The 21,059-nt window shown below is 39.7% G+C and overlaps 1 protein-coding gene and 1 long non-coding RNA gene across 4 annotated transcripts in view; one reads left to right on the forward strand and one right to left on the reverse strand.

Moving 5' to 3' along the window:
* Positions 1–21,059, forward strand: part of piezo1 (piezo type mechanosensitive ion channel component 1 (Er blood group)) — an 85,042-nt gene that overhangs the window by 3,214 nt on the left and 60,769 nt on the right. For all 3 annotated transcript variants that reach the window (XM_027276619.1, XM_027276620.1, XM_027276621.1), the window contains exon 2: positions 19,846–19,941. In XM_027276619.1, the coding sequence (XP_027132420.1) occupies positions 19,846–19,941 (96 nt within the window). The remainder of the gene's footprint in view (positions 1–19,845; positions 19,942–21,059) is intronic.
* Positions 11,396–13,008, reverse strand: LOC113745136 (uncharacterized). The gene is made up of 3 exons (XR_003461992.1): positions 12,858–13,008; positions 12,350–12,445; positions 11,396–11,775 (listed from the first exon to the last, which is right to left on the reverse strand). It is a non-coding gene; the product is annotated as an uncharacterized LOC113745136 (long non-coding RNA).

Below are 21,059 nucleotides of genomic sequence, written 5' to 3' on the forward strand. Positions count from 1 at the left end.
ATTATGTTTCCCTATTTGCTTTGCATGAAACCAGACAGATGTGAAGCAGCTCATAGTGTGTGTGTGACCTGTCATACATTTGGAGATGGCAGATGATGGGTTGAACCTGCAGAGTTGTTGATCTTCTTCAAAGTGCTGATCTCATGTGGACAGTGGATGGATTGGAACAAAATATGCTGAATGGGAAGTGACACAGTGAACTTGGGTGACATAGGCTGACTCATTCAAAGGCATCTGTTTAGTTTCAGAAGTGAGAAGGACACAATCAATTGGGATCTTTCTGCTGTAGCCAAACTCTGTTTATTGCTGTCATTGCTGCAATAAGCTGACTGAAAATCCCATTTTAAATGGAGTAAAGATATGACGCTTAATCATTGTTGTTTTTTTCTGCAAAGATCACTCATTTACTGCCTCAATGTGACCCCACTGTGTCATAGTATCACACTATTGTCAGCTCTGAATGGCTGCAGAGAGGGCATTGAAAAATTCACTCATTTTTTGCAACAATATGTAACTGATGGAGAAACAGTCAGTAATCACACATGTCATGTTCTATACTATCCAAACTGAACTATTCTCAACACACTGCCAAAAGAGAGGGACAGTAACCCCTTTGTGTTGTACCACATGTGCCTAATGTAAAGAGTTTGTGGTGAACATTGTTGGTACTTTCCGTTTCACTTCCCCACAAATGCTAAACAGAATGGTTAACTTGTGACATCCTAACTTTAACAGCCACTGTTGTGGTGACCACTTGTGTTGCTTACTGTAACAGCCTCACACAGAGGTGACAAACCAAAGGAAAGAGGTTAATGAATGAATTTAGAAACATGCTGAAGGATAGACACCACCACATAGGGCCTGAGGCCTCACTGAACAGACTCTGGAGACCATGAAGTTGAATTACAAGTTAATTTCATTAAGGAAAGGCTTGTAGATTTATGGTTTTGTTGTTGTTGAGTTGAGGTTTATTATTTATTGACATCTAGTAGTCTATTAAAACTTTAATTGTATACACTATAACCTTTATTTCAATGGAATTCTGAGCTTAACCTTAAAGCAAGGACCAATGTGTAGGATTTAGTTGCAGTCTCTTCCACTCACCCTCCTGTTCCAAGAGGGAGAAAATACATTGGACATGAAATTTATAAAAAAAAGTGAAAGCATAAAGGCTAAATCTAAAAGTGTCATTTTGTAAAGCCAATGTTTTGTCCATTCTGGGCTACTGTAGAAACATCAGGATACACTAATGAAAACATAGTCATGGTTCTGCTCAAGGTTTCTGACTCGTAAGGAAGTTTTTCCTTGCCACTGTCACCAAGTGTTTGCTCATGGTGGGAATTGTTAAGTCTCTGTAAACTAGACCTATTTTGGAAAGTGTCATGAGGTAACTTCTGCTATGGTTTGGCGCTATATAAATAAAATAAAATTGAAATCAAACAGGCAGCACAATGGCACACTGTCGCCTCACGGAAAAAAGGCTCCCCATTTGAACATCATCTTCTGTGTGGGTGCTCTCTGGGTACCCTGGGATGAGTTGGAGACATATTCAGGGTGTACCCCGCCTCTCGCCCTCACTCAGCTGAGAGCTGGTTTAGAGCGGGCTTGTAATCTAATGAGGATAAGCAGTTATGGATGGATGAAATCTAACAGTATATTCTGTTTCATTACACATTCTGTAAACAGAGCACCCTAAATCTGACACACTGGACCTTTAAAAAAATTGGACCTACATACATTAGTGTTATTTAGTGGGTTTACGGGTTTAAGTGACATGCTGCCACAACCCAGATTATAGTCTGTATAGGCATCATGCACTGACACGATATACCGGATTAGTATATGTGCTCATGTTGACAGTATTAGCTAAAGATCCTGTTCCTAAATCACTGTTGTTGTACAATTATACAGCATAACTTTAAAAGGCTTGCTGGTTAAAATGCACACACTCCAAAAGAACACATTTTAAAGTGAAGAAGAGCACTGGCATTAACATGTAGCCTGAGTGTGTGTATCTGAAGGAGGACTGGATTTTTCATTTGCAGTCACTGGAATTCTCATATCAAATATCAAAATGAAAACAAAAATAAGCCTGTTTGAGAGTGTTGTGATTAGACTGTGTGTGTGTGTGGGTATGTGGGCGTGTGTGTGTGTGTGTATTGTGTATGAGTGTTGCTAAGCCAGTGAATCAGAGCCATTCCACACCAGAGCAGTTTAACAAGCCTTCATGGCTCAGTGCGAAATACTCAGAGTGTGTGTGAGCTGTGAGGTTTGTGGGAGTGAGCCAGAGAGAGGAGGGATGAGCCCAGATGTTTTTTTTTCTGTACAGACAGAGGGAAGGGCAGGCCGGGCTCTGATCATCAGAGTTTGGCCTTTTATCACAACACCATCAGGAGCACAAGCTGCTGTTAAACTCTACAACCTTTTCTTGACTTTCTTGCAGAGCTAGTCAGATTTTCCTAAGCGCTTGCCTCATTTTTTTTTCCTCCTCAATTTGTAATGTTGAAGACATGCTGTTGCATGTTTGAGCCAACGTGCTGAGAGCGTGGCACGTTTGGAGAGTTCAGAGCCAGGACAGTGTCTGTTCCAGGCCCTGACTGGCCCGTCTGTAATGGAGCATTAACTCATGGAATATCTGACCACAAAAGTGACTTTCTGGGAAATGCAGATGTCATGTAAACAGGACAAAGGTTGTTTAATGGGGGTGTAGGAATCAATTGTCAAGAATTAACAGGTTTATCTCAGTGATCAGTTAGTACATTGTAACACCAAATAATCATAAACTTCCTTTGGTAAAGAATGTCAATTGTACTGAGCTCCACACTTCCACCAAGTTTGTTGCCAAACACTGGCACTTGGACAATTCTCACAGAATATGAAATGAGTTGATAGGTGATTGAGAAAGAATGTCTGACGTGAAATGCATGGAAGCCAACTCTGCACCACAGAACTCTGATTATCTTACTATAATAATATAATACAATATATATATATATATAATACATAATTAATCATGAAATTCATTATGCCCTAGACCAAAACTGGCTTGTTCTTGATCGTTCAACCATAGAATGTGTTCCTTAGCACGAGCAGGTTGAATTTGAGTGAACTGTGTGATACGGTAGAATGCTCCAGAACAAACAGGTGGGTGGACCAATTTAGTCCATTCAATTTCTCTGTGCATGAAAAAATAACTAACATAAACATGGACTTTCCTCTTGTGGAATCACTAACCGCTGTGCATTTGAAGAGGTTTCACTGTGCAGACTGGGAGGCCCGTCAGGAGGACATTACAGTAGTCTAGTCTGGAGATGACCACAGCTTGTGTCAGGAGTTGAGTAGCATGCTGAGCAAAGCAGCATGACCAGGCTACTGAGGTGACATGGTTGGAGAAGGTTTTAAAGTATTAGTTCACTTAAATATCATTCATATATCTTATCTAATCTAATCCAATACAGTCCAATGGTCATTCTAGACGGTGATTGTGACCACCAGAAGCACTGCAATGTGTTGCTCTGCTTGGGTGCATGTGGGACTTAAAGGCATCTTAAAGGCGAGTTAGGTCAGGGCTGGAGAATGGTGTTGCCTGTCAGAGTTGATTTATGAGCGCACAGCTTGATAATCACTGCAGAGTGTAAAGATAGTTTAAACATCATTTCACATGAATACTGGGAATGCTCAGCCTCAGTCTTTATTGAAAACACAGAGGAACGGCTACCTTCAGTCAAGGCGGCAACCAAAAAGAGTGTGAGTATGAGTATGAGCTTCAGCATTTATCACAAGTTGTCCACTGTGTTTCACACTGTATCTTATATTGTCAGATTGGATGAGGAATGTCAGTAAAGATCTTAATGGCTCTAAAAGTTTTGAAGAGCCCAGAATACTCCATGGAAAATAAACCTGACAGATGAATTCAGTTCAATTTAGTTGTATTTATATAGAGCCAAATCATATACACTCAAATGCATGACACTTTTCATATAGAGCAGGTCTAGACTAAACAGTTCCCACCATGAGCAACACTTGGCAACAGGGGCAAGGAAAAACTTCCTTTAAGAGGCAGAAACCTCATATCAACCATAATCTTAATCTGTAATTGATCTACTGATTAATCTCTGGAATGAAACAGTCAGAATACACACGAGAGATCAATCAGACATGATCCAAGATTCAGTGGACCTGAACATATCCAAACATGATGTTCTCAGCTGTGGTGGAGAAGAGCAGCAGTACGTCAATGCACGTCACAGATCAGACTCTGTCTGCCCCAAACGTCTGCTGTCACATCAACACACAATACACACAATAATGTTGGATCAGATGAGTATTTATGTGAAAGCCCCCCTGAAACAGACAGCAGATGTGAAATTTGTACACGAACCTCGAGTGCAGGATGAGTCATCAACAGCTTTTTATGATTTATCAGGAAATGATTGAGGTTAGAGGACAGATGTGATAAAAACACTTAAACATCTATTTTGTCTACATGGGGACTTTAATGACCACGCTCCCTGTTCTATATTCTACTTACTCCACCCCTTCTGCACTCTGCTGCACATACATGAACAAAAATAGACCTCCCACTCTGTCATGAACACCTGTACAGTTTAACACATTCCAGCTCTCCCGTAGTTCATACTGTAGGTTCCGCTGGTAGTTTTTTTGGTGACATTTCTTTTAGTGCCTTCATTAAACCAAATGTCATCTTGGACAGTGGAAACGTCAGGACCTAACAGGCACGTTTCCATGAACTTCCATGTGTTTTTGGTGCTTTAGTGACTGTTGGCTACAAGTTTAGACATTTTCCTTTGCAACATTTCAGCCGCGGCGTGTTTGTTTTTACTGTCACTGAGGCCATGGAAATGAACACTGGGGCCGTGGTGGGAACCCTGCAGCTAGCTCAGTGTTAACATGTACACACAGGGGACCAATGATTTTAACAACAGCTACTCATAAATTACCTGCAGCACCACCATAGCGACACACTGTGTGATTAGACTGTGTGTGTGTGTGTGTGTGTGTGTGTGTGGGTGTGTGTGTGTGTGTGTGTGAGAGAGAGAGGGAGAGACAGAGAGAGAGAGAGAATAAAAAAGTGAAGTAAGTAAAAATAATAAATGTCTGTTTGGCCATTTTCTTTCCACAAAAACAGGAAATCTGGGCAGCATGCGTGCGCACACACACACAAACACACACACACGCGCACGCACGCACACACACACACACACACACACACACAGAATGTTCCACTCCACTGAGTTGGACAGCACCTTCATCACATGTAGCTTCACTGCTCTAAGTTTTGATGAGTTCCACAGCAGACCTTTTGGTTCCCCTCCCTCTCTCTGAGGTGTGGACTGAAACAGATCTGACTGCTTTATGAGTAGAGGTGAAATTTTTGCCTTTAGCGGTGGATGGATATGATAGAATCTCTTAGTTATTGTGCTGACTTGGTAAATTGATCATGTCGGAGTAGCTTTCATCATGTCTGGGCATCGCCCTTGGTATCTTTACCAAAAAAAGAAAGCACAAGAGGAAATTCAAAATGTGTCGGCTCACAGCATATCATGATTCGATGATTCGATATCAATCTCTTCAGGCCTAATCTTACATGCCAGGTTCAGGGAGCTACATTTATGAGTTTGTAAGAGTTGCATTTAAGAGCACACTGGGTAGCCTCCTGCAGCTTGAGGCTTGTAAAGCTCAACTACACACGAATATAGCATCAGACAATCTTAACCACAGGCAGACGAATAGGAAAGGTAGAATTTGGAAGTGGAGTCAACAGAAGCATTACTAAAAGGATATTTTCTCAGTTTGTCTTATTACCATACTCACATCACGTATGTACGATTAAAGAATTGTTGGCCTTGTAAAAATGTATCACAGTCAGCCAAGTGCAGCGGATGTCTTCATCCTGGTGTATTATCAGGCTTTTGTCCTATTCTAGGCTTCTGCTTTGTTTTGTTTCCTGTAGTTCTGCTCTCTGTGGTCGGGTTCAGTGTTTTAAAGGTGAGGTTAGCAATTATACCATGACAACTAATACCACGGCACAATGTGAACAATGACACAGTAAATAATGTAACTAACCTTATCTGCGGGTTTTAAAGTTGCAGAGAGGAGAAGGTGGTTTCCCAGAGCCAGCACGCCAGCTCCAGATAGTGATGCTCACCGCTCTCCTGCTACTATAACTAACTAATCACAACAAACTAACTATAACTAATCACTACAACAAGAAAGTGAGCTGAACGTCTGTGGAAAAGAGCTCAGGTTGGGTTGAAGTTACAGAAACACAAATCTGGCCTACAATTCAACAAAGCTACACGTGACCAAGCAGCAACTTCCGTGACTGGTAAATGAAGCCAGTGCAGAAGTGTCAAAACTGTAATACCTGTAAAATGTCCAACTTCACAGCAGAAATAAACATGTTTACAGCCTAGTACAAAAAACTGTTTTGGTCTCTATAGCTAATTTCATGACAGCTGTACTGTGGGTGAATTTTTATACAACTCATCTGTTCAAATGATATTAAGACTTAAAGTTATGCAGAATTAATAGCATGGATTTGAAATTATTGATTGACAGGTAGGTGCTGTTACAGATGGCTTGTTTGAGCAGGCGTCATTCAGCCCGCCTCAGGTTCATCGATGATCCACGTCTTTGTCTGTTTTTAAAATTAGCTGGGAGGCAGAAGAGGTAGTACAGCCAACATGACAATGGAGGACTAAAAGTGCCAAAATTAAATAAATAAATACACCATTAAATAATTACTTAAATGTGTCATTAATTTATTAAAATACCGATTCATTTTATGAAAAAAACATATATAATCATTTCACTATTTAATTCATTTACATTTACATTTCATGGTCCTGTGTTGCAGTCCTTCATGAATCGTCAAACTCGCCCATCAAAGTCAGTGGGTGTGGCTAACACTAATCTAGTCTGATCCATTGCTTTGGTCTGAAGTAGAGTGCCTGGCTAGAGAAAATGCAGGATCTTCATGAAGCCAGCCCTTGCTGGGATTAGTAGCACACCCGGCTAACATGAAATTACTTAGCTTACCTTGGACAGGTGTACGCAGCTCCGGGCAACTTCTAGACATTTTGTCCTGCACGCAGTCTCAACATTTGGGCTTAGCAGGACCGAGTCTTCCCCTTGATTTTTAGACGTTGGCGGTAAAGTTTTGTTTAATAGAGTATCTAAACCAACGTAGAGGTGAATAGCGCCACCCAGTGTATTGCAGTATGTTCACTCAATCCATTATCTGGAATTGATTTGCCTTGACTTGATGTACAGGGTAACCAATCAGGCATTAGGATCTGCCTACCAACTTTGATGGGCGAGTTTGACAGTTTGACAATTCATAAAGGACTGCAACACAGGACCATAAAATGTAAATGTAAATGAATTGGTATTTTATACCAATTTGATTTGATGATGGTTGAATAACAGAACCGAACAGAACAGCAAGCTGGTACAGAGGGATGCTGCTCTCTGCTTACAGACTGCAGAACAGAGGACAAAATGAGGCTTCCACACGAACCACTGACCTACTCTCTCTCACACACACACACACACGCACACATTTTCCAGTCTCCATAATGCCTAAATATACAGTAGCTATGGGTGAGGTAAAGAAGGAAAGTGGAATGTGTGTGGAATGACTAGCAGCTATAAAAACCAGTCTGTAAGCTAGTCACAAAATAACTCTAAATGTTTCTTCATCAGTGTGGAAAAGTCCAAACACAGTGAGCATGAAATGCAGCAAGGCTCTGACATCACATGCTTGTTGGCCTTTTCTCTAATGAAGTTGTTGGATGTTAGAGATTCACCTCTGGCGCATTTAAAAACTTTTTAACCAAAACTGTTAGTTGATGAGTCCAGTTTGGTCTAGACTTCTGTATTCTTTCCCAGGTATATGTTAGAAAAGTTGTGAAATAATTGACTAAAAATAACTTCACTTTAGTACACAAATATATTGTACATGTCCTGATCACTTTTGGACGGAACGCCATCATGACATTTAGTTCAAACATTCATGTTCCCCTCAGGATGAACTGTAATAACACTGGTGATCCTCTGACTTTTTGTCCAGGACTTTTGTGTAATACCCACAAAACTCAGCCTCATGTGTGTGCAAACACGCTGAACTGATATGGTGATCATCATAAACATCATACCTAAATATTAGCGTGCTAGCATCATCATTGTGCGCATGTTACAAGCTAAGGATTAGCTTAGCATTTAGCTCAAAGTACCGCTGTAACTGTCCACGGCCTCATGAAGCCTCTAGCATGCCCGAAGACATGCAAGTGTGCTGTATATCAAGTGCACAGTAATGCAGTACAAAACATATCCACTATACATATTTGTAGAGGAGTGCTACAGACATACAGTATTAATAAAGTGTAGCAGTCAATATCCTGCATTTGGCCACTGGTTCTCATCCACATCAAACCTTCTGTCCTCTCTCACAATCCACCTGGGAAAGAATCATTTTACATAACTGACCCACCCCATGTCCAGACAGCATTGGTTGTGTTGAAGTAGAAGTAGAAGTAGTGATTATGTTGCTTGGTTAAATGCTAGATTTTAAAACTATGTAGACATCCAAAAAGAAGTGTTAATCCACAGAGCTTTGGTGGTGGTTTAGTTTTAGTGAGGAAACAGTTAACTAGTATGGAAACTAAAAGGTCTGATGTTGAGGACAGGTGAATGGATGCCAGTGCTGAAGGGAGAACACAGGGGAGGGATATCATTGGTTAGGCTGGTCTGGGAGAACTTGCTGGAGACCGAGTAGAGGAGACTCAGGTTGGGAGTTAAGTGTCAGGTGTGTTTCCACCCAAGCTACTTACAGGGCCCCAGATGATACCTAGAATGAGAGATATGCACAAGAATGAATAGGAAGGGATGAACAGCGGGAGGAATGGTGTAGGGATGAGGCAGAAAAGTGAATAGATGAAGGGAGGGGCAGGTGGATCAATAAAACAGACAAACAGTGCCAGGTATAAGTAGCTTGACAGTACTTAGAGGTTAGAAGTAAACTAATTAACTTCATTTTCTTTGAAGAAGATGGTCATCATTGAATGAATTTTGTGACACACTTTTATCCCACTGCTGCAGTACTGACTGTGTGAGGAGTTTAAAAAAGTGAACCACTGAAGAGAAATGTCATGTTGCAGTAACAGTCTGCTTAGAGGTGGTTCAATAAAAAGTCACTAAAGTAAAGTAGACAAGTAGAGTGTCATTCCAGAGAATGTGTGTGTGTGTGTGTGTGTGTGTGTGTGTGTGTATTGTTGACTTGTTCAGATGCTGGCCAACTGTTTGGGAGGAGTGTTGTTCCAGCTGTGTTTTTTTACCGGTTTGTGTGAGTGTGTGTGTGTGTTAATAAATTAATTGTATTAAAGGGAAATTTGTCCCCCTATTAATAGGTAACTACATGTAAACACACATCCAGTGATAACATGCTGAGTGTGGAGTGAACATCTGTTACAGTCTCAGGCTCTGTTATTCAGATAAATCGTCTGTCACCTCTTATATATTTTATATTTTGTAATCAAGGTGAGCCCCACAGAATACTGGAAGGAACAAAGACAAAGTGTTTACAGTTGAACTGATGAAAAAGAATGAGAATTGGTAAACATTAATTACATTTCTCAAGTTAAGCAATAAACTACCATTGTCTGGACTCATAAAATCACTCATCACACGAGTTTAAGATCTAAAAGTCTCATGGTAAGACAAGGTAACAATAACAACATTATTCTTATTTTCAGGTGATTATACACTAACGACAGAGTTATGTCATTTTGTGAGTCTCTATAGATGCCAGTTATTTGTGACATTTTTCTCCTGATTGCAGCAAAGTTATAGTTACTGACAATCACACCAGACAGTCTGTGTTTCTATATAAACCCTGGTCTAAATCCTGTATAAAAAACAACAGAAGTGTTTGACCTTCCCTGATAAATCCCTGATAATTGCTTAGTCTGTTTTCTGTCATGACAAGACTTCTTTACCCACGTAGGCTTCCAGAAACTAGTTTGAAGCAAACACACCTCCTGACAGTGATGTCATCAGTCTGTGCAGTCTGTCTGTGAGTCAGGGCTGAGAAGGAATCTGCTTCACATATATGACGACCACAGATCCTCCCAAGCCACCAGGAAAAGAGAACAGAAGAGAGTGACCCAAATTTCAGATTTCAGAGTGATTTATGGATATTTTTTTTGTTTTTATTAGTGTTAATGTTGTTAGAAGTCACAGAGTTAAGACTGAGGATCTTAGGGTCACTATTTACAATACTACTACTAGATTCACTTAGAGATAATTTCCCATCAAGCACCTGGTGGTTGCACTTGTCTTCTTCTTGACTCGTGACTGAAAAACCTCTGATAATATTAATTTATTTAAAGATTAAAAACATGTTTGATTTTATCAGAATGTCAAGACAAGATAATTATGTCAATTATAGCCAGGCACAACCTTTCTTTTCACTGTTATGCAGACAACTTACAAATCTATCTGCTAATGAAGCCAAACAGTAATGGACAATGTTCGTTGTTTGATTGTATTACTGACATTAAGCAGTGGTTGGCCCAAAATTTTCTTCATTTAAACAATGACACGACTGAATGTATTGTGTTTGGGGATACTGTGACGGCTGGCTTTGGCACCCTGTCTTCTAAGCTGAGTTCAACCGTCAGAAACTTGGGAGTGATCTTTGACAGTCATCTCAGGTTTGACAAACAAATCAACAATGTTGTCAGGACTAGTTTTTTCCAGTTGTGTCGCCTGGCCAAAGTTAAAATGTTTTCAAGCCGTCACGACCTTGAGAAATCCATCCATGCCTTAATAAGCTCAAGGTTAGACTACTGCAATGTACTTTATGTCGGCGTCTCCCAGTCTTCCCTCAGTCGACTTCAACTTGTGCAAAACGCTGCTGCCCGTCTTTTAACTAACACCAGCAAACGTGTGCATATCACTCCTGTTCTTAACTCCCTTCATTGGCTTCCTGTCCTTTATAGAATTGATTTTAAACTTTTAATGTTTGTTTTTAAAGCTCTTAACGGCCTCGCCCCTTCGTATTTATCTGAGCTTTTAACTGTCTGCAATCCTGGTAGAGCTCTGAGGTCTAAAGATCAACTTTTGCTGGAAAATGCCCAGGTCAAAATATAAACACTGGGGTGGTGGTGGTTGCTGCCCCCAGGTTCTGGAATCAGCTCCCCGTCTTGTTTCTGACCTGGGCCTTTTTAAATCCAGGCTAAAAACCCACCTTTTCAGGATGGCTTTTAATACCCAGTAGTATGATGACACTTTTATCTTATCTTATTCAATTTTGTTGTATTTTATTGTTTTTACTGTCCCTTTATTGTTTTTAATTTGTTTGTTTTTACTTATTGTTCTTTTTATTTATTATCTGCTGTAAAGCACTTTGGTACACCGAAAAGGACTGCTGTAAAGGGCTGTATAAATAAAGTACATTGACATTGACATTGACAAGAAAAAGACTTTTAGAGTTTTATGACAACCTTACACCAACTGATCGAGATGACAGGAGCAAAACATTTAGGATTTCATACCAAAGTGGTTTGTTGTGAGGTAGATGTGCTAGGATTAGTTGGAGAATCCCTCTGAGATCCTGCCACCTCTGGGAGCAATCTTTACTTTATGCATCACATGATGTGAGAGTAGAAGTTCAGGGTCTCCTTGGACAGTTTGCATGTTGGGTCAATCTGATGTGATGGACCTCTTGTTGTACAGAAACAGAGTGAATGCCTTGAGAGAAAGTTAAAGACAGGCAGAGATCTGAGCGCTGGAATGAAGTGTTGCAACATCTCGTACCTCAGTGTGCCAATGAAGAGAAATGTGAAAATACAAATCAAAGCATGACAGCTGTTGCATCAAACACAGGGTCGGGTCAAAAGTAACAAAAATGAAGGCTGCCACTGATCAGCCACTTCAATATTTATATTGTACAGTTACAAACTGTTTCTGTTTTCATCTTGCTTTTCTTGACCACATTAAATCTGCTGGGTGTACTCTTACCAAGAGGTAACACACAGAACACTTGGATGTTTGCTGTACAGAGTTTGTCAGAAGTTAGTGCTTCTATCTCTGTACAGTGAACATAGCAGTGTTCTGTGTAGTAATCAGTTTTAAGCACCACTTAAATTCTTACAATGTAAAAATAATATCCTATAATAATAAATAAAGTTCTGAGTAGTTATGCAGTTTTAATAAGACTAAGCACAATCATCACAATGAAATTTAGAACAGTAACAACAGTATCTTAACATCAGTAGTGCTCAGCGTTGTACAGTAAACATATGAGTGCAGTGTGCTGTAATACATTTTTAGCACCACTGGCTGCATCTGCTGGAACTGCTGCAGCTGTCATGTGATTCAGCATGGTCACCACCAGGGTCAGTCCTCTCCCTTTGTGCATCTGAAAGTATTGAGTGACACAGTCAACACTTCATTAATTCCATTTTTAATTAAACATACATGATTTAATTTATTTTTTTTAATTGGAGATACCTCCCTGCCTTCGTTTTATACTGTAGTCTACATTGAAAACGTGTCCACAAACACAATGAAAAGCAACATGTTTTTTGTACTGTACCAACACCACAGCAGCAACAATGATGATACTCTGTTGTTGACAGATGCTAACATTACTGAAATAGTGGAGAGATGTTTCCGTTATCCAGATGGAGAGCTAACTAAAGTAAAACCCACCGGCAGTGTTTAAGAACACTTTTCCATGCAAATTGAACCAAATTAGGCTAAAATGGAACAGAGGTTAGCAAATTGTTGTGACAGTCTTGAAGAACCTGTAGTGTTACGTATGTTCTCACCTTAACTTGGTTGCAAAAAAAGTCAGTGACTGGTGAAGTTACACAAGTTCATTAGCAGAGCCACTTCCTTTGTCTTTTTTCCAAAATAAAAGCCTTCATGAGTTCTTAACACAGTCTAGTCATACAAGGTTTCAGCTTTGCTTCTGTTTTAACATGTAGCGTCGGTAAAGAGTTTTACACAATGATTGACATTACCACAAGTCAATGACCACTGGGGGGGCACACGGGGTGGCCAATCATGAAAGCCACCCCTGTGCCACCATGGAAGGCCCGCCTCTGATCAAACACTAAACAAAAACAACCAAATATTCAGTGCATGAATGTGAGTCATGCAGAGGTTGGAGTGCTACAGGGAGATATGTCCTGTGGTCACTGACCAGCTTTATCAGGTCTGTCCACAGACTTCATTTTCGGTGTGTGTTTGATGATTAACTAGGCAGTAGGGTGGAGCTCCTCAACGACTCGCTTGTCATGATATTGTTGTTCAGGACAATAATGAGCTGCTGTTTTATTATAGGAAGTCTATCTCCAGGATCAGGATCAGGGTGGATCCAGGTATTTTAATAGCACTACTGTATATCCCATCCCAGACCTTTGTTTGCTCTGCTAAATCTCTTAAACAACAATAATAAATGTCTGTGTGTGATTTGAGTTAAGCTGCATTGCTCTGGTCTCTATTTCCATAAAGGTGCATGAAGAACAACAGTTCTCAGACTGGAGCTGAGAAGAAAGAAGGAAAAATGATTTCTGTTTCAGAAGTCTCCCCTTTTCTTAAATGTTTGAATACATTTTTGAAGCCTTTTAAAATCTTTCAAATGAAATTTTTATCAACAATTTTTGTAGCACACCTTGGCTACACTCTGCAGTCTTCTTTTGTTTTCAAGAGTAAGAGATCTGTACCAAGTCACAAAGGAGAAAGTCAGGACAGATTCAATAAAACAACAAAACATTGGCATGAAAATTTTAAATCCATAGCTTTCTCTGTGAGAAACATGGGCTGATGAGCTTTTTCATATATAGCAATGACTTGTGAATTAAAGGTCAACTTACAGTATTCAGTATCAGTATTAGTTCTAGTGCCGAGGTACTTATACTGCTGAGCAGTCTCTACAGCCTGACCATCTATGATGACAGGAAAGAAGGCAGAGTCTTTAATTTGACACACATTAAAGTCTGTGTAAAGTCAGAATAAATGTGTGTTCTGAGTTTGTCAGACCAAAGAAGAAAGTGTTATAAACCACCCAGCCAAATTTGAATGATTAAAAATATTGACAAGTTGGTATGCTCATGGTGGCCTTAGTGTGTCATTGAGCCACCCTTCAAAGGACCGCCCACAAAATCCTAGACTGAAAACTGATGAAAAACTCCAACATGTGTTTGAATGTTGAAAACAATGTGTTTTGAAAGAAATCTTAGTCTTTAATGTGAACAAAAGATGACTTACACCACTCTGTGAATTCTTCCATTACAGGGCCATGTTCAGGGTTGCTGTCACTCAGCAGTGACACTATTTCAGAGTCATCTGCAAACTTAAAAATGTGACGCTTTGTGAATTGGCTTTGGCATATATTTGAATATAAATATATCCCCCTGAGGGGATTGAGTGGACGAAAGAAGAACGCTACATTAAATGCCATTCACTCTCAAGCATTGAGACCTGTTGGGTAAAAGGTTCATCAGGTGTGTTTAATGATTAACCAGGCAGTAGGGTGGAGCACCTCAATGACTCACTTGTCCTGGATATGGGCACTGATATTGTTGTTTAGGACAATAATGAGCTGCTGTTTTATTATAGGAAGTCTATCTCCAGGATCAGGATCAGGATCAGGGTGGATCCAGGTATTTTAATAGCACTACTGTATATAAATGATATAAAATGTTCCCATCCCAGACCTTTGTTTGCTCTGCCAAATCTCTTAAAACCATTATTTAACCAACAATACTTTCTTAGGATGGTGATGTTGGTTAGTTCAGTGGGTCTGGCCTTCCATCATATTTTGGTCCATTACAGGTTATCCCAAAAATCAAGTCCAATATTTACTACCAGTAATGATTGGTCCAATGATAAAATGGTTATGACCAGTTTTACAATGTGAAATTTTGTTGTTTTTAGTCTTTTAAAATACTCAACATAAAGCGTCTTTTGTTTTGTCTTGAATACCCAGAGAGCTCAGCGATTACATTACTATACAGAGATGTGTTGCAATATACTCAGCATGATTAATTCCCCACCTGTTGGAGAACAATGGGCTGTGTGAGATTCATGAACGCAACTGGCAGTGAACTAGCTTCAAGGCTATACTTAATAACACGCAGACAGCAGAAATAGGTGCAGTGACATGGCATTTTACCACCACGTCAGATGACCAACCACATGAGTCACATATAGCAGAGAGGAAATGCTTTCTCCCTCTCAAGGCTGACACTGTTCAGCCCCAGAGTGAGAAAACAATGAGCTGAACAACAGGTCTATATTTTCCCTCTTCCTTCTAGTCGTACGTCTTTATGAAGATATTTTTGGGTTTGTTTGTCCAGGTCAAGAAATATGCGTGTGTGTCTTCAACCCAGCAGAGTCGAGGTGAACAGAATCGATTCCTACTCAGCCTATGAAATCTGTTTTATATTGTACCATACAGATCTGTAATTTATTTTCATTCCCACTCCAGGGTCACTTGAGTAATCTAAGTTTGGAGGATTTGATGACAGAAAGCCAAAGTTACAAACTGAGGTGCGTTATTGGGAACAAACTGCTGTAATTTTTATATAGTGAAAACATAAAATGCTGAAAATACATTTTTGTTTGTAAACTGGCTAGATTTTCACATTTTCTACAGACACTATGTATATACCCCAAATATCCCATAGAGCTGGAAGAATAAACGTGTTTAGTTTGGAGGGGCTGGGTGGTGATGGGGGGTATTTTGCAGATATTTGAATTGGTGGAGGCTGACAGGAAGCGACGTCTGAAGAGATCACTTAGTTGGAAAGACAGGCTCTGAGCTGTGAATAGCTTTGTCAGGAAGTTGGCCTGTTGAGGTCAACGATGGCTTTGATTTGACCTGGTTTTGTAATAGCTGTAGCATAATAATGCATATAATACAACCATATTGGTTGTATTTGCATTGGATCCTGGCAGTAAGAAAATAGGAAACACGGATGTGTCAGCGACACTGGGCCAAGGCCAGGAACAGGAGTACATTCAAGTCAAGCTGTGGTATCCTGTGCTATCCTTTCAGTTGTGGTTTTTCAGGGCTGGGTTTGTTTAGTCAGTGCTGTCATGCAGATTTCACAAGAATAGCCCTTTGCCCCTAATGAATGACAAATTCAAGACTACAGTGAGGAGAACACGTAACAATACCCATGGTTGTCTATTATGTGTACAAGTTGTGCTTATTCTCATAATATTGTGTAGAAATAGTTAAATTGTGTTTTATAGTCCTTGTCACTTACTGTCTTTGGTTTATGTCAATTTGGTGAAATGAAGAGAAACAAGGCAATGAGATAAAGCCATAAATCATTATATCAATCATCTAACCCTGGCAGACAGGCCGGAAGACAATATGTTTTATGCTTCAGCAACAGGAGGAAATAACAGAGTGCTTAGTGTGTTTGATTCTTTGTTTGTGCCCCAGTTTTTGTGCAAGACCCAAAGACAGGGGAGATAAAAAGCTGAGAATTATCTTGTAGCTTAGATCTGAACTTGATGTTTCAATAGAAGTGAAACAAATCTAACAGTGAAAGCATGCAGACCTGCCCCCCCTCTAAAGGCTGTGATATTCATTACAGTGTTGGCTGGAACAAATACTGTAATCCTTTTTGAGCTTGAGCAGGAGTGGAGCTACAAATGTCACCTTTGACTTGAGGAAAGGTCAACATGGAAATTGCATAGATGAAACGGTCAGGAGGTCAACCACAAATCATGTTACATCCTCTGGGGATCCACAACAGAATTAAGGCAATAAACTGAAAGATTTGTTAAAGCTGTTAATTAAATGGTAAATCTCTCAAACCTCCACGGGAAAACTGTGATCTCAACGGGCTGAGATTAACCCAGACCTTAACCCTGGTGAGCTAATAATTATCACTGCATGTGTTTAAGAGGAGGAATCTTTATTTCCAGGTCTAAATGTTGGCAGATCGTCTTAATTCCTTCAAGCCAGGAACACCTCATAAAATCCTTCTCGTTGTTAATGCATGTGCAGGAAAAAGACACTGTGGAGCTTTCTCTTCTTGAAATGAGAGCTCATCATCAGCTAGAATTACAAGCTCTCTCATTAAGGGACACTTTAGTGGCCTTTCAAGAAGTGATCAACTGAACTTCACATCCTACTGCAGATTAGTGTTAAACAGATTGACTTGATTTCAGTTTTATCAGTGTTGATGGTGTTTGCGACTGCGACTGCAATGGATTGGCTGACTGACCTTCATGTCATAAAGTAATGATGGACAGTCATATCTCTTTACAACACACTGGTGCAATTATGCCAACATTACCTCAAACAGGTGGTCTGAAGCACATTGAAAACCCTAGGGTTGGGGACATGTACGGGGCGGCTGTGGCTCACAGGCTGTGGCTCACAGGCAGAGCGGGTCGTCCACTAATCAGATGATCGGCGGTTCGATCCCCCGGCTCCCCTGTCTGCATGCTGAAGTGTCCTTGGGCAAGATACTGAACCCCAAGTTGCTCCCGAAGGCTGTGCCATCGGTGTATGAATGTGTATGAATGCTTAAATCCTTAAACTGATGAGCAGTTGGCACCTTGCATGGTAGCCAATGCCATCAGTGTATGAATGTGTGTGAATGGGGTGAATGAGATATGTAGTGTAGAGCGCTTTGAGTGGTCGGAAGACTAGAAAGGAGATATATAAGTACAGTCCATTTACCATGTATGACGATATTTAGGTTTTAGTATAGGTGTGTGTGTGTGTGTGTGTGTGTGTGTGCTGATGAATGGAAGCCAAATGTTTATAATACTGTTCTGTTGTTGTGGATCTGATCTACATTTTGAGTGATCTGGAAGTTAAGTTCAGTCATTGTTTGACTGAGACTGAGGTTATTTTCTTTGAGTTCAGCACAACCACCTTTTTGGCTCTTGTTAAAGATGAGTATACATTTCACAGTGATGTCTGACAGGTCTGGGAGTAAGCAGAGGTGTTGTCATTGGAATGCTGAGGTCAAGGATGTGAGAGAGCCTCTCTGACCTCTGACCAGAACAGCCTGACTGTGTTTACTAAGCCAGAATACCATGCATTCAGGACTTAAACATGTTCAGTCAGTGTCAACTACACAAAAACACCTACTTACTCACATTACAGATTAAAGTATAGTTTATATTCCATCACTTGTGAATAAGACCCTGAGATACCTGAGCTGGAAGGCAAAGCTCTTGATTTTCTAGTCATCTCTGTTCCAACCCTCACAAGCTCTGTGTATCTAGAATGAGATTGTGGATTCAAGCGGCTAAAATTAGCTTCCTCTACCTGGTGGCCGAGCTCAGCCTGAGAGGGATGGTAAGGACCTTGGACACCTAAAGGGAGCTCGGAGTTGAGCTGCTGCTCCTTTGTGTCGAAAGGAGCCAGCTGAGGTGGTCCATGGGCGCCTTGCTAAACCTGCTGTCAATGTGACCCAACCCAGATAAGCAGAAGAGAATGGATGGATGGATAGATTACAGTTTATATACCGTTTAAAACATGTACATTGTCATATACTGTCACGGTCAATATAAATCCCTCATACTGTATAGACAGTGCATAGACATTAGGGGTGTCACGATTCTCTAAATCAAGTTCACAATTCCAATTCCACAAGTCTTGATTTGTAAAAATCAACAGTTGGTTTTACTGACAACTCTCAAATTTCCTTTTAAAAAAGATAAGCCACATGGCATCTAGTGTGATATAACTGCCTTTTCCTTTTTCAATGTACCACCGAGCACTGAGAGAATTGCAGAAAGCAAGAAATTCTTCCTTTTTTTTGCTTTTATCAACAGCAATGCAGCATGCTGTATACATTTTTCTTTTTCTTTCTCTTTCCAGCTCTACATAACATTTGTACATATTATAGCTAAGTTGTAGTGAAATAAGACAAACAAAAAGCAACATAACACTCATCCATTAAATATATTGAATTAAATATACATATTTGTTCATTCATATACATACACACATACAAATGAGGAACCAAACCCAGATCATAATTGTCTGCTTCATGGTATAATATTGCATAGAAACAGATAAATACAATACATATAAAAAGCAGTGAGGTGTTGTGTGAAGTATGTATAAAGGGGGTAGAAGAGTGACTGATAAATCTCACGGTGTTAAAAAAAACATGACAGGACTCCACCTCTTCGTAAAGATAGATTTTTGGAGCTTTAATAATTATGTGAGGTGTTCCATCTGTTAGAGGTCCCAGACCTTCTGGATCCCTGTGTTATATGTAGGGGGGGTCGGTTTCAGCCATCTAAGGTTATATACTTCAGGGCTGCCCCCCATTTGCACTGATATATGTACATAAATGTATGAGTATAAAATCATCTATATGTTTTTCCATTCAGTGTTTTATAATATTTCTAGTATTTTACAGAAACACTTGTGAATATAGACTTTTATTTATGTTATTGGTCATTGGTGCGTTTTATGCATATGTATATTTATATATGCCCCTGTTTTTTCCACATACCTGTGTACTGTTTATTCTTTACCTTTATTTTCTTGTTGTGTCTATGTATCAGTGAAAAAGAGTCAAATTCCTTCAATGTGTACATATTTGGCCAGTAAAACTGATTTTATTTTTAGATGTGGAACATTTGTTTCAGGTATGGTATAATCATGAAAGCTTAAGACTGTACCACAGTTTTACCACAAATGACATGTCTCTTTTAAGATCAAGGGTTAAGGCAAGGCCCTCGTCTAACATGTCATGCATGCTAGGATCTCTAAATGTATGTGTCTAAATGCCTGCTGTCGTCTCTTTTCTGTCTCTGCAGCGTGTCTTTTTCGCTACAATGTCTTGTCGCTGGTTTACTTCCTGTACCTGCTGCTGCTGCCATGGTTCCTGTGTCCCAACAAACACACCATCAGAGGTAAGACTGGCTCAGTCGGTGTTTGTATTTGTTTGTTTTTGTTTTTTCCTCAGACCACATGTTTGTCAAATGAAATGTCTTTCACTGTAATCACTGTAATCACTCTGCCCTGTAATCAACCTCTGGTGTTCAGGCTGGCCCGTGATCTGCTTGTGCATGTTATGTTTTGAAATACGGTGATGTTAGTAATGTTTTAAGGAGACTGGGAGTTAAAATATCATATTGCTTATGTTCTAATGCATTTTTCTTGAACCATCATAATTTTATTACCCAACTATTACCCAAAATCACATATATCATTTTCTAATTTTTTAAGAGACCACATCATGCTAATTTTCAAGTTCATACTTATATATTGTACTTATATACTTATATAGATATTTGAGTGTCTCCTATAATACGTACGTATAAAACATTCTTTCATATTCAAAAGACATGCTATTTGTCTCATCCTGGCCATTGCTGCAGCACCTCTCCACCCTCTGTATGAAATAGTCACTTTCTTTACCCAGTCTGCTCTCAGAGGTCCCAAGTGGTGTTTTTTGCTAACCTAGCTGCTAGCTGCTGGGTGCTAATGGAAGTTACACAACATTGCCAAGCAAATGAATTCCTGCAGTTTGACCATTAAACATACCATTACCTTCAGGGCATGTCATTGACAATCACTCGATGCATCCTTACTCTAAATCCACACACAATAATTGTAGATAGACACATAAACAATATAAATATAGATCACAGACTAAAAACTCAAACAGGCGTCCAGATTAATAATGTATGATTGATAAATCATGATATAAGATAAAATAGATAGATAAGAAGATTAAATGATTAGAAATGATATTCATTAATGATGTCACCTTCAGTGATGAGTCTTCACTTAAAGGGACAGATTCACATGAATTACCTGTGAGGAAGTACTATACTACTAATTATTACTACATACATACTAATTTGATATGTTGTAAACAATCTGTCTATCATAAGATATTATTACACAGCCAGCAGACTCGTAAATTAAAGCAAGAGGCACGTAAATCTGAACGCAAATGGCGTGCCACTAAACTGGCAGAATTTCATCTAGCCTGGCAAGATAATCTCAAAACATACAGGAAGGC

This window comes from Larimichthys crocea, unplaced genomic scaffold (assembly GCF_000972845.2).
Source record: "Larimichthys crocea isolate SSNF unplaced genomic scaffold, L_crocea_2.0 scaffold469, whole genome shotgun sequence".
NCBI lineage: Eukaryota > Metazoa > Chordata > Actinopteri > Sciaenidae > Larimichthys > Larimichthys crocea.